This window comes from Hibiscus syriacus, unplaced genomic scaffold (assembly GCF_006381635.1).
Source record: "Hibiscus syriacus cultivar Baekdansim isolate YM2019G1 unplaced genomic scaffold, ASM638163v2 tig00015426_pilon, whole genome shotgun sequence".
NCBI lineage: Eukaryota > Viridiplantae > Streptophyta > Magnoliopsida > Malvales > Malvaceae > Hibiscus > Hibiscus syriacus.
The window spans coordinates 772786-787493 of NW_024062362.1; the positions used below are offsets into that span (position 1 = coordinate 772786).

At 35.2% G+C, this 14708-nt stretch overlaps 1 protein-coding gene and 1 pseudogene across 2 annotated transcripts; both read right to left on the reverse strand.

Annotated features, from left to right (window-relative positions):
- Positions 1-1331: 1331 nt before the first annotated feature.
- Positions 1332-5430, reverse strand: LOC120207823 (annotated as a pseudogene).
- A 321-nt stretch (positions 5431-5751) lies between these two features.
- On the reverse strand, positions 5752-8759 carry LOC120207807 (actin-7-like). 2 transcript variants are annotated; one of them, XM_039207233.1, is made up of 5 exons: positions 8718-8759; positions 7541-7613; positions 7061-7454; positions 6359-6972; positions 5919-5984 (listed from the first exon to the last, which is right to left on the reverse strand). In XM_039207233.1, the coding sequence occupies exons 2-5, from the start codon at positions 7598-7600 to the stop codon at positions 5919-5921; spliced, it is 1134 nt and encodes a 377-aa protein (XP_039063164.1). In that variant the 5' UTR covers positions 7601-7613; positions 8718-8759. The 2 variants fall into 2 exon arrangements, with proteins under 2 accessions (XP_039063165.1, XP_039063164.1); XM_039207234.1 differs by lacking the exon at positions 8718-8759 and having other exon boundaries at positions 5752-5984; positions 7541-7600.
- Between the last annotated feature and the right edge of the window lie 5949 nt (positions 8760-14708).

The window sequence follows — 14708 nt, forward strand, 5'->3', positions numbered from 1 at the left end:
ACCAGAAAATATCTCAAAATCCATGAGTCTCAACTGAAACGTTTCAACTTCCTCAATTTCAATCTTCGTTTTGTGGACTTCAGAGTAGGTTCCAACAAAATAGGTGTTAGATTCGGACTCAAGGTGTCGAGGCAAAGCGACCCATGAAATTTGGGACCGAACGACCATTATCTATGACAGTCGACAATTGCATCTAGCCACCTTCTGTTTTATTTTATAGTTGGGTGATCAAAACAGGAGAGAGAGAGAGTAAAGTTCAATGAGGAAAGTGTAATTTACCTTTTCTATTTTCAATTATTTTAGATTAAATAATAAAAAATGACACATCATCACGCCGTTAGAGAGTTAATGGCAGAGTGAGCAAAATGATTCAATCTGTAAAGTTCAATGAGCAAAATAGAAAATTTGAAGTGCGGTGAGCAAAATAGGAAAGAGAGTAAAGTTCAATAATTCGAAATAGTGTAATTTACCCTTTTTTAATGATATAATTAAGTATTTATTTTTATGCAATTAGGTATCTAACTTTTATAATTAAACATATCCAGTTATGATTTCTTCATAGTTATAATTTTAAAGTATTTTAGTTAAGTGGATAATATGTGTTATAGATTTAAGGGTAAATTACACATTTATTACTCCAATTATTACTTTTGTTATGTTTATTCATTTAACTATCATTTTTTCAAAATCATACCTAATGCTATATTTTAGTTTCATTTTGGTCACCCGTTGTTAAAAAAGTAATAGAATTGTTGTGTCATCTTAAATTAAAAAGTTCAATGATGATGTGACATTACCTTATGGTGACATGTTAGCTTCATTGTCAATTTTTTAACGATGAGTGATCAAAATGAAATCAATACATAACGGTAGTTATGATTTTGAAATAAAAAATAGTTGGATGACTAAAACATAACACAAGTAATAGTTGGGTTCTAAATGTGTAGTTTACTCTAGATTTAAAAGTTAGGAGATAAAATTTTGAATTTGAATATTTTTTAAATTTAAAAAATACCTAATTAAAAATTTTAAATAAACTACCAAATAAAAAAGTAAAGTGTAATTGTATCATTAAAGAAAACTAGATATTTAAGTTCACCTTTAAGAAAGTTAAGTGCCTAACTAAATAATAATAATTACCAAATTATACATTAATACTAAAATTAAGTCCCAAAAGTGCAAAAATTCGAAACAAAATTTTAAATTCTGAAATGAAATAAAAAATTCAGAAAAAATTATATATTTGGTATTTAAATTTAATCTATTTATATTAACATTAATTTTTTTAATACACGAATCAATTTATCTCAATGATTTTCTCCTTAATAATTTCAATGGTGAAGGCAAAGTGCAGCAATCAAGAGCAAAGCCCTGGCTTCTTCCAAGTCAAACTCCCCGCACAGGCGTGGATCCACCAATGCCGCCACTTTCTCCTCCGCCCCATGTTCGTCTATGCCCCTCAAACACGGTGCCATGATCGAAGTCAATAGATGTCCCCTCACCGGACAAAAGGCCTTCATCCCCGTCACCAGCTCCAACATGACCACGCCCAAGCTGTACACATCGTTCTTCTTGGAGGCCAGCCCTGTTCTCAGGTAATGAGGGTCGGTGTACCCCGGTGATCCCACCATCACTTGCTTCAAACACGAAGGCGGTTTCACCGTCGACGAGAATCCCATCTTCGCGGACCCGAAATCGCACAGCTTGCAATTGAAATACTCGTCGAGCAACACGTTTGATGGTTTGATGTCGCCGTGGACTATTTGGAGGCTGCATTTTTCGTGTAGGTATTCTATGGCTTGTGCTAGTTGGAACGCTATGGCGACTCGGGTTTTTCAGGAAAGTACTTCGCTTTCGTGTAGTTTCTCCTGTAGGTTCCCATTGGTAACGTACTCGAACACCATGGCACCTTCATCTGGACACACAAATTAATCAAGTTTCAAACAATAAACAAATAAAACACGAATTTATCAACCGATTTTAGTGATTTAAAATATAATTGCTTCTGTAGGATGAACACATTGTCTAGTTAAGAAAGATTATGAAGAGAATTGAGCAAACGAGTCATGAAACGTACCGGGATCATTGCAGTAACCGAGAAGCTTGACGATGTTGTCATGTCGGAGACGGAGCAAGATGTCGTGTTCTTGTCTGAACACTTGATTGAGTCGATCGCTTCCGCATGGATCTTGACCGCTCCTTGTGAACCAGACAGGTTAGCCAAGTAGACATTGCTATAACCTCCACGACCGATCACACGGGAGAAATCTTTCGTGACGACCTCAATCTCTTCCCATCTGAATTTCCTGATAAACACTTCATCTTCATCAACGCTGCCGTCTTTTCCCTTGTTCTGATCCGCTCGAACGGTTGACGGTGACTCACAGCACCCGAGTTTGAAGCATCTCGGCCACGACGACACTATCGCAAACGACAGGACAAGAGAAACCTTGGATCAGTGAAGAGGCATTTGGTTTGGTGGCAATAAGAAGACAGATTTCGGAACCTTGGTTCTTGTCAATAGTCAATGGCTAAAAGATGTGACCATTGGGATCGAAGCCTCGTAGGAAAGCCAAACCATTTCATTTTTGCATAAATAAGTAGTAAATAAGCCCTTCAAGTAGGGGTGTATTCGGTTCGGTTCGGTTCGGTTCGGTTTTTTACCAAAAATTAAACCGAACCGAAATAAACGAGTTTTCAATATTTAAACCGAAACCGAAACCGAATAGTTAAAAAACCGAAAAAATCGAAACCGGTTTTTTCGGTTCAGTTCGGTTTTTTTAACGGTTCGGGTTTTTCGGTTCGGTTTATCGGTTTTTCAATAAAAAAATCACTTGAAACTATAATTTTTTTTACAAAAATTGCCTATTCGGTTCAATATGGAACAAATGGGTTCCATATAGAAAACCCGAACCGAACCGAATCAAAAAAATAAAGCCTTTAAATCAAACCGAAAACCGAACCGTTTAAAGTCAAACCGAACCGAACCGAACCGAACCGTTTTACTCGGTTCGTGTTGGTTTTTCGATTTTCTCGGTTTCGTTGCTCAGCCCTACCTTCAAGTATGATTTTCTAATAAAAAAATTGAAGGTGATGCATGTTGGGATGAAAAATAATTCGTGTTAGATCGTTTTTGACTCAATATGATAGGTTCAAAGAGAATCTTATTTTCGGTAGTGTTATTTTCGGCAGTACAAGGGTGGTAATCCTTCATTGACTGTAACCGACTCTCGAACTCGACACATTTCTGGTAAAACGCAGATAAGGTAAGATGGTGTCCGATCCACCTAAATATCGTTTTCAAATGATTGGTGGCGACTCTAACTCAATTATTCACGTCTAAACCCAATTCTAGGCCCAACCGAAAGACGACCGCGACAACTTGGCGACTCCACTGGACAGGTAAGTGAGTCAGGCCGAAATTAATTTGCGGTTGTCTTTTTAAGCGAAAATAGTAAATTTAAACTTTAATTTATTTATTTGATTCCAATTATTTATCTTTGATTATTTTTCAAATAAATAGTTGTACTGACGTTTTTCGCAATGATTTCAAATTTTTAAAATTTTCATCTCAAGCTCTATACCGAGCTCCAAACCCTGTTTAAGTGGAGGGTAAAAGCGACGCCTTCGTGAGAATTTATTCTCCGCACAGGCCTAGCAAGTAGCATTCGGGATTCATATACCTTATGTCTTCGTGTGAATTTATTCACCGTGCGGGCATAAGGGAATGTATCCTCTCGAGTTTAACTTAGTCCGCATGAGGTTGTAATGGGCTCAGGACTAAGGGTCTAGCAAGCCCAAGGGGCACCGGCAAGGAGAACTCGGGTACCTTTCTTTAGAACCTAAACCAGAGACTACAGGGAATTAGAGCACACTCCAAAACCTCATTTCAAACTCTAGGCTGCTTTGATATTATTTACTGCTTTATTTCCTGTTCAAAGCACGTGGACTAGAAATTTATGCAGTTAAGACTGGTTCAAAATTAATATGTGGGATAGAGATCATGTCCGGGTAGGAATAATAAACATGTGGGGTAGATATTATGTGGGGTATGACTTTTATTTTCATTATTGTTTTGATTCTTATCCTTACCTCACTAACTTTTTTTATTTTTGTTCTCTTTCACTTTATTTTAATCATTTGCATCATTCAAAAGAGGTGTTCATCCACTAAAATGTATTCGTTAAACGTAAATAATTTGCATTAATGTACAAAGAGGTTATAATACAAGAGATGAAAAGCTCAGAAGTCCTCCTATGGTCAGAAAAGACTTAGAACATACCAGGATTTACACCGAGCACATCAAAAGTTGACCTTTTGAGTTGCAAAATTTGCAGGGGCAAGAAGAGAAAAATATTACTGACCTGGAGAGTCATTTTCAAAGACAACAAGAAAAATATGACCAAAACGATAGCTGAAATTAGATGTCATTGTTGACGAGTTTCAGATAATTCTCATCAATGGAGGGTTCCAATGGTGTTTCCGTTAGGGAACAGACTCAACAGGGAGTGAAAACCAGAGATGTAGTGATTCGAGACTTCTTGTGACAAGTACGAAAAGCAGCTCAGAGAGGTCGGAATGGTTCGACAGGGTACTCAACCGATGACGGAAGAAGGCGGAAGATGAATCAACCCGTCATAAGCTGTTTGGGGTCTAGAAGAATATACCTTTAAAATGTTTTTTATCTCTTAAAAATAACACTTTTGTCCCCAATAAGAATTATTTATAATAACAGACACATTTTTAGATCAATACCTCGAACAATGCATGCATCATGCATTTATACATATTTTGCATTTTATTATTTTCATTTCTTTACATTCGCATTAACTAACAGAAGCATGTCTCATCAAAAGGAACAAATACTGAATATATCACCTCAAGCATTGGACACGCTCCATCTGCATAACACCCGCGCAAAAAAGAAGAAGATAAAAACAAAAATTGCTCAACTCGAGGAGAACATGTTGAAGCTATAGAGAGAACTAGAAGATAAGATATCCCAGAACATTCAGAGTACCCTGGATCTCCACGCCGCCATCTGCTTCTTCCTACGTGGCGGAGGAGGTGGCTGCCGCCCTCGGTAACCAGCTTCCACAAACCAACAAGAGCTCCAGCAGAGAAAGTCTGTCCCTGCAGCGAGCATAGTTGAAGCTCCGACGGTAGTTTACTCGACGGGGATGAAACTGGTCGGAGCAGCGGCCGAGTGTGCTATTTGCTTGTCTGGGTTCGCGGAGGGAGAGGGAATTCAAGTGTTGGCAAACTGTGGGCATGGATTCCATATACATTGTATACAGAAGTGGTTGGCTTCTCACTTCTCTTGTCCCACTTGTCGTTGTAGCTGTCTTTCGCCGTCTCTGTCATCGAAAGAAACTTCCAATCGATGCATAAATAGTATTCCCCAACCAATGATGCCCCAGCAGGGACCATAGCAGCTTTGGTACTGCTTATCTGTATATGTAAATCTCCTGCTACATTTTTTGGTAGTATAAATGTTCGGTTTTAAATCTAGATAAACTTGCATACAATTATAAACTCAAATCATCTAACCCGAATCATCTAAAGAGAACAACGTTTCCTTTACGATTTCTTTAGAGTTTTTTCTTAAATCTTCATTAATCGATTAATCCAGATTATTACAAAAAGCCATTACAAAGAAGAAAACTTACATGTGATTGAGAAGACCATGCAACAATTCTATCCTTCATAGAATACAACCGTCTATATGTTACACTACAGAGCACATACAATATACCATATAATCATACCTATAAACCATGTCTCATACATTTATCATGGGATGAAAATGAGACACCAAATGGACCGACTGAAAACCAAGCCAAACCGACGATATCGGAACCCGAAAAATCCAAACCACAAAATGCAGAAGGAAACATCAAAACAACACCAGCACATATCTAGAAGCACTTCCTGTGAACGATGGCAGGCCCGGACTCGTCGTACTCTGCTTTCGATATCCACATCTACACACAGCGTTTAGAGTATGGAAAGATTAACATTGTCCGAACTATGAACAACCAATCCACATATGAATAAGAAGAATTTCATCTAAGGGAATAGCAATATTATCGGAAGCATTCAACAGAAAGTTCAAAGCACATTAGGCATTCCACCGATTTCATTCTTGAACTTTGGATCGATAGTTCAGCTCGTCGAAGGGAGACTGAAACCTTTCAGCTCATCGAAGGAAGCGAAAGAAATAAAACAACCACCTAAGCCTTAACTAGAGAATCAAAATTAACTAATGGCATTAGTTCCTTCGTTGTTTTCTTTCTTCATTTAACAATGTCATTTGATGCAATATATCTTGTGAAAGCAATATAAACATAACCAATACCTGCTGGAATGTACTAAGAGAAGCCAAAATAGACCCACCAATCCAGACACTGTACTTCCTCTCTGGGGGTGCCACCACCTTGATCTTCATACTACTCGGTGCAAGCTCCGTGATTTCCTTGCTCATTCGATCGGCAATACCGGGAAACATGGTGGATCCGCCACTAAGCACTATGTTACCGTACAGGTCCTTTCTAATATCGACATCACTTTTCATGATGGAGTTGTGGGTGGTCTCGTGAATTCCAGGAGCTTCCATTCCGATAAGAGATGGCTGAAATAAGACCTCAGGACAACGGAAACGCTCTGCTCCAATGGTTATTACCTGACCATCAGGTAGCTCATAACTTTTCTCAATTGATGAGCTGCTTTTCGCAGTTTCAAACTCCTGCTCATAGTCGAGTGCTACATAAGCAAGTTTTTCCTTGATGTCACGTACAATTTCTCGTTCGGCAGTTGTGGTGAATGAGTAACCCCTCTCTGTAAGGATCTTCATCAAGGCATCTGTTAAATCCCGTCCAGCAAGGTCGAGCCTGAGGATGGCGTGGGGAAGTGCATAACCTTCATAGATTGGAACTGTGTGACTGACCCCATCCCCAGAATCCAACACAATACCTGGGAATAACAACATTATCCACAAATCAACAACCGGTCATTGAGAAAAATCATGTTGTCTGAAGTGAACCATCATGCAAATACGAACCTGTAGTACGCCCACTAGCATAAAGCGATAGAACTGCCTGGATTGCAACATACATCGCAGGAACATTAAATGTTTCGAACATTATCTGTGTCATTTTCTCCCTGTTGGCCTTAGGATTCAGAGGCGCTTCAGTAAGAAGCACAGGATGATCTTCAGGAGCAACACGAAGCTCGTTGTAGAAAGTGTGATGCCAGATCTTTTCCATGTCATCCCAGTTGCTAACAATACCATGTTCAATAGGGTATTTCAAAGTGAGAATACCTCTTTTAGACTGAGCCTCGTCCCCTACATAGGCATCTTTCTGCCCCATCCCCACCATGACACCTGTGTGCCTCGGTCGTCCAACGATACTAGGGAAGACAGCCCTCGGAGAATCATCTCCGGCAAACCCAGCCTGTTTGAGGAAATAACGGATCTTCAATCTTCAAACTTAAAGTGAAAAACAAAGGCACCAGAAAATAAATATCACATTGTTCTCACCTTAACCATTCCGGTACCGTTATCAACAACAAGAGGCTGGGTTTCATCGCTATCTGCCATACTTTAGATCGACCTATGAATAGAACACAAGCAGATAATAGATTTGAAGAATATAAAATAAACTTCCCTGAAAGACATTAAAAGGAAGAAGGTGATACTTTGCAATAACATAAAATTGCTAAAACTTCACAAGCAGAACTCATTTATATGACATCTTGAGTCAACACATGTAGGTGGGGAAAAACACATCCAGACAACGACAATAAGCCTATAAATTTATCAAACACAAGGAAACTGTAAATCGGGCACATATAGAAGCTGGTGTTTTAACTAAAGCTTCATTGCAGTTCTTAGCTCAGACAGCAATCCAGTTACAGATGTAACTCTGATTGTTGTATATCCTTCGGAAACCACGTCTCCGCTGTCATTCTTCCAAGCTTCCGAAGATCCTCAAAGCCTCCAGAGTTTTGTATCCTATGGACAGCTAAAACATCTTGACGTGACCACCGATAGACCCATGTGATCTACAATCCACTATCACAACCAGGTCTATATAGTCTTTCAATCTACACGGTCATATCACTCTAGGACGGACACCGATACTAAAAGTCATTATGTAAGTCGCCAAATTAAAAATAGAGATTTTCTTTCTCCCCAGCTTTCCATCTCCTTCGACGACTGTCCATCGTCATCTTCAATCCAACTGCTCTCTATTTCCCCTTCACCAAGCAACCAGTTGCGTCTCTCCGCCTAAAGCCCTAAACCATAAGAAGTGAGCCGCCACAACCCAACTTTTCCCATCAACACCAGTCATTTTTAGCCGCTAAAGGTTACAGTTACTGGTAAGGACCCAGATCATAAAAAATCCACATAAGCAAGCTTCTCAAGCACATCGATCAGGAGAGCAATATTCAAACAGATCATGATAACCAAATTGGTTCCCATAGCTACTCTTATAGACAAGAACTTTACATGATACAACTTTTCACATGCTCTTGAAATCATAAAACGAAGAAGTGCAACTCAGAGATGATAATCCACAATCGAAAAAAATGAAAGTGCAAACGATAGTTCATAACATACAGATGGGAGCAAAAGAAGAAGAACAAGTTTACCTGAAAACCCCATAAAATTTGAAGGCAAAGATGAAAGGAACAAGAAGAGAGAAGGAGCAAACCTGAAATGAAGTGACGATGGAAGGCAGGGAAATGGCAAGAATGAAGAAGGGAACTCTAGAATAATGGGGTAGTGGCACAAGCCAAGTGGACCGCTCCTACCTTCTTTTTCATGGCTATCTTTTTCCTCACCGAGTACAAGTATCTCTTGTGTTTCACTTTCCACAAATACTTATTTCATTTTTGCACGACCATAGATTTTTTTCTCCCTTACGAACATTTTTAACATAAAATGAATTCATTACTAAAAGAATTATTATTATTTTTTAATATTTCGAGTTCGAACATTGAAAGTATTAAGAATGTGAACATATAACATTAAATAGTTGATAATTATCTTTCATCGTATCTTATATTTACACTAAATTAATAAAAAACATAAAATTATAAAATTTTCCAATACGCAACTATATTAAATGCATAATTAATTTTGCTTATGTTACAATCTTTTTTTTCAACTTTCTCTCTTTTTATCTCAATTTTTTACATTAATTCCAATAGTTTGTCTTGATGCCACGAGGATTGCTATAGACTTTATATAGAGATAAGTCCAATAATCTAATTTAATAATAGTTTAATAACCCCGATGAGGGTTGATATAAATAGTTGAGAATTTCTGAATTTTAACTTATAAGGTTAAGTTTGAATCTTACCACCGTTATTCTTAGTGAACAATCTGTAAATTCCTATATAAATTCAACTGGATCTTAGGTATGCCCTGGTCTTAGATAAGGGGAGTCACCTTTAACCTAAATTTTTCATAACAAAAAAAAGTTAATAGTTTGATAACGTTCTGCAGTTATTGTTTAAACTCGAAATTTTTATGAAAAATAAATTTCTCTCAAATCACTAAAGTTATTTGATGGATTCATAATTATATAATTTTTATATAAAAATATTATAAATGTGTGAAATTTTGAATATATTTATAATAAAACATTATAAAGCACTCTTGTGACTGGTTTATCAGTGGATACTGGATTATCATCATCATCTCCGGAAACAAAGCTGTCCCTTCTTTTGCCCCAAATTACAAAGTAAAGCCCCAAAACAATGAGAAATGCTCCAACCAAGCTGGAAAATCCCACAAATTAGACTAGGGGTGTCCAGACTTCAATTTTAATTGAATTAATCGATTGGATCTAATTTTTTTCCAGTTAATTGACTCACTAATTTTAAATCTTAGAAATCTTGATTGACTAATTTTAAGTTCGGTTGTTGATTTTTTTTCGAACTTCGATTATCAATTAATTCAGTTAATTAACAAAATTAACCAATTAACCAAAAATATTAATCGATTATTGATTATATATATTATTTTAACTGAGTTAATCGACCGAATTAATCGAATTAAACAAAAATATTAAATATTTGATTTAAGGGTTATTTTCCCAATTTATCATTTTCGCCCCTATAGTATTTTCACATCAATTTAGCCCAAGAAGTTATTTAATTGCATCATCCTAAACCCTGAACCCAACTTAAATCCATAAACCCAATTTAAATCCCTAAGCAATAGTAAATATTTTAAATATTGACGCAATTAAACAACTTCGATGGACAAATTGATGCGAAAATACCATATGTGTGAAAATGATAAATTGAATATACTACATGGACAATGGTTGCCCTTCAGCCTAAATATTTAATATATAATATATATTATTTATAAATTCCGTTTGGTTTAAAAATCGACCGAATTAACCAAATTTTATTCAATTTAATTAAAATTTTTCGAAAAAATATTGATTCGATTAAAGGTTAAAAAATATGTTAATGAATTTTGAGTAGTTCAATTTAATCTATATACGGATTGAATACCCCTAAATCAGACCATGCCAATTGCCCAACACTCAAGGAAGAAACACAGTTAAGCTTACCTTCCTAACCGAAGTCGCTCTGCAAAAACAAATGCAGAGAAGACTGCCACAATCACAACAATTGGGAGTGAACATTGCTGCAAAAATCGATCCTTTTTTTACTGATAAATAACGTCTGACAGATGATTAAATAGTCACTTTTATCAGTATTCTTTTTCTTTGGAACATTTTAGCTCCAACGTTTCAATTTGAATCAAAAAAGTTCATCTGTGAATAGAAATCGTTAATCAACAAAGGGTCAACACTCTAAAACGAGGGGCTTTTGCCTTAAAATGAAACGGTAGGAGCCAAAATGCTAAAAAATAAGGACTAAAGTGACTTTTTGGTTAACCGTTATTCTTTTGCCTTAAAATGAAACGTTGGTATTTAAAATGTTAAAAAAATAAAGACTAAAATGACTATTTAGTCAAATGTCAGGAACATTTTTGTCCTAAAATAAAATGTTTTGATTAAAATAGCAAAATTTCTTAGAAAATGTGGTGTGAAAAAAGAATGACTCGTATGAGGTGCAGAGAAATTATTTTTCTCAACTAGGGTGGAATGGACAGTGTAAGGAAAAAACGATCAAACCATCTGGCATCTTCAGAAAGACACTTGGAAGACACAACGTCTTTTGAATTGGTTCTTTAATAAATTGGATGTCCAAACTACATGCAACATGAGAAGACATCATGTCTTCCAAACGTCTTCTCAAAGACGTCAAATAGTCCGATTGTCTTTTTCCATCCACCATTTATTACATCCTAATTGTAAAAATAATTTCTCCAACATCCCATTTCCTTCCTTCCAAAGCATTGCCCATCAAATTGGCCAGACCAGAATACTCAAAATAAATAACTAGAGATGATGGTACACTTACACAATAGATGATGGTCAAATGCTGCACATTCCACTCCAGCTTCCAGAGGAGAGGATTTCTTGCAAAGAACCAGGCAAGCACAGAAGATTGCAACGATGCAATGAAGCAAATCAAAACATTCAGCGATAATTGTATATATTTTGGATACTGTAGTCTGTGAACCGGGGCGACAACATGATTCTATATTAGAAGGGGTTAACTTATAAAATTCTAAGGAAAAACGAAAACATATTTTCAATAGAAAATACATAAAAAAAAATCTAAAATATATAGTAAATTTAAATTTACAGGGCGACCTCCCCCACCTGCTCCCACTTAGGTCCATCCCTTACTGTGAAGTATATTTTTTTTCATCAGTCTTAGAGTCTTTGTAATAAACTTTCAACCATTTGATAATAAAACTTGTAGGAATAACAACTATTTCTTTCCATCATTTGCTTGATGGCAAAGGGCGTGATGTAGCAGCAAATCATATTGGATTTCAATGGTCTGAATCAGGCCAATGCGAAATTGCCTCTGCAGCAAGCATGTTGTGGTCCAGTGAACCATCATTTGAAGCAGCATGGGGCTTACAGATGAGCCAAGTCCCTCCGGATGGATTCTTTAACATCACCACTTGTTCGACTGCTATATATACATGGCTGCTTTTCGGGATAACGGGCTCGACGATAGACTTGTCGTATTCAGACCGGTATACGATGGAGTTGCAAATGAACATGAATAGAATAACAAATATGGTAAGCATGCCAATGTCTCATATTTAGGATGTTAGTCATAATTTAGGGATGAAATTAAAACATTCAAAAGTTTAGAGTCTAATTTAAAATGAGGATCATATTTTGAGTACATATGATGCAATTAACTCTGCATTTCACAACTTAATTATTCTTTAAATTTGTTTTATAACACATTCAAATATATGTGACGAATTTGTATCTTTTAAAACTATTAAAATTGCACAAACGTCACTAAAGAGTAAAATATGATCATATAAAGAGAGTTAAAAACACAACCAAATAACTAAAAAAAATACAAATAAAAATTAATATCGACAATGAAGGATAAATATCATTAATAAATGCATATCAAAATGATGATACGTTGATAAGTTGACTTTATCATAACTCAATCGTGATCAATCCTTGAAATCGTGAGCGTCTAATGATATAAGAGAATCAACTTGAGAACCAAATACAAAGATATATTAATAAGATAAACAGATAAACACTAAATGAAAGACGAACACGTAATCCAACATTAAAGAAAAATATGAAATAAGAGCAGAGAAAGCATGTTCTAAAAGTTAAAAAAAATGTTATAATAGAGGGGGAAGCCCCATCATTTTTATTTTTTAATATAGCAATCGATATTCGATCTATTGATTAATAATCTGGATCGAGTATTGCAGAGGCGTTGATGACTTTCACAACCCAGTTTGTTTCATTCATGGACGTCAAGATTCAAATTTCTAACCCTAAAATGATTTAGCGCCTCATCGTACTAGATTAACCGATAGTTAGTAGCCCTACCATTTTTATGAGAAAATGAGAAAGTTTATTGAAACAAAATAAATAAAAAAACTCAAATATACAATAAAATAGATGAAAAAAGGAAAATAAGAAGATGAAAGAAAAACAATAAGAGTTTGTAGTTTTCTTTGTATCCCTTGCATGAGAGTGGTAGTCCCTCGATCAAGGATAGATAATATTATCATTTAAATAATTAAATAGAAAAATAAAAGAACAACTTAGGAGAGGGGCAAAATTTATGTCGTCACTTGTTGAAATTTTAAATTAGATGATTTTTTATTTAAATTTTTACCTTTAGTTTTTTAAAATATTGGGTAAAATACATAAATGGTCCTCAACTATAGGGTGTTGTTTGTTGAATGTCTTGACTATCAAAAGTTATAAAATAATCCTCTAACTATAGGATATCGCTTTGTTAAGTCGCTTGACTATTAAAAGTTATAAAATGGTCACTCAACTATTCATTATGTTTCAAATTCGTTATTTTCTATTAAAGAATGTCAGCAATTTGAGTTTGATGTTAATTTGTTGTCTGAGATATGATAGTCGTTTGAGATTATGAGATCAGACTTTATCATATCTCAAACAACAGATTAATATCCAGCTTAGAAGTCGTCAAAGTTTTAACGAAAAAGGATGAATTTGGAATATAATGTATAGTTGGGTAACTATTTTGCATCTTTTAATAATCAATGGACTCAATAAAGCAATATCCTATAATTGAAGGACCACTTTGTAACTTTTGATAATCAGGGGACTCAATAAAGTAGTACCCTGTAATTGGGGACCATTTGTCTACTTTACCTTAAAATATTTTCATAATTACTAAATTCAGATATTTGGTAATATAAGCTTTGCTTTCATCATCATAGGTGCATACTTTTCAACTAAGCACTCTGGTTAATTTGAATAAATTAATAGATGGATTATCAGCTGGATGAAGAAGTCTACTAAATGATAATTCATTGAGGGCTGTTATAAGAATGTATCCACTAGTATAGTATTGGTTGAGACCGATACAAAATTTTATGTCGAAATCGTATACAAATTTAATAAGTTATACTATAAATTTAAGGGATATGAAATTAAAAAAAATTAAAGACGTAAAATCATGTCATCAATAAAAAAATATAAAGAAAAAACATAAACTATATGAAAATTTGAAATTTTCAAGTGCATGACAGCACCTTCAGCACGGCAACACCCCCTTAGTCCATCCTTGAGTGTTAAGAAGAGTCGTCTCATTTGAAAATTTTAAACTATCGTACGATTTATGTATTTTCTATTACTGGTCTAATTTTATATCTTTTAAAATTTTAATATAATTTTATACCTCCAACATAAACGTTTATCTCATTCTTAGGCTGCTAAGACTAGGGGTGTGTTCGATTCGATTTTTTCACTAAAATATGAACTGAACAACACTTTGCGGGTTTTAAAAATTTGAAACCCAAACTGAAACCGAATGGTATAAAGATGTGGTTTTTTGTTCGATTTTGCGGTTTTTGATTGTTCACTATTTTTCAAACTCAACCTCCAAAAAAACAAATTTAAAGCTTAAATCGAGTGCAAACATATAAATTTAAATTTATAAAAAATATTATTGATTTTAAGATTTTATTTATTTAACTGTATTATAATAAATTCAAAATGAAATTGTTTTGGATACTTTTTTTAAATTTGGTTTGATTCGTTTCAAACTGTTTTATACAAAAAATAAACCAA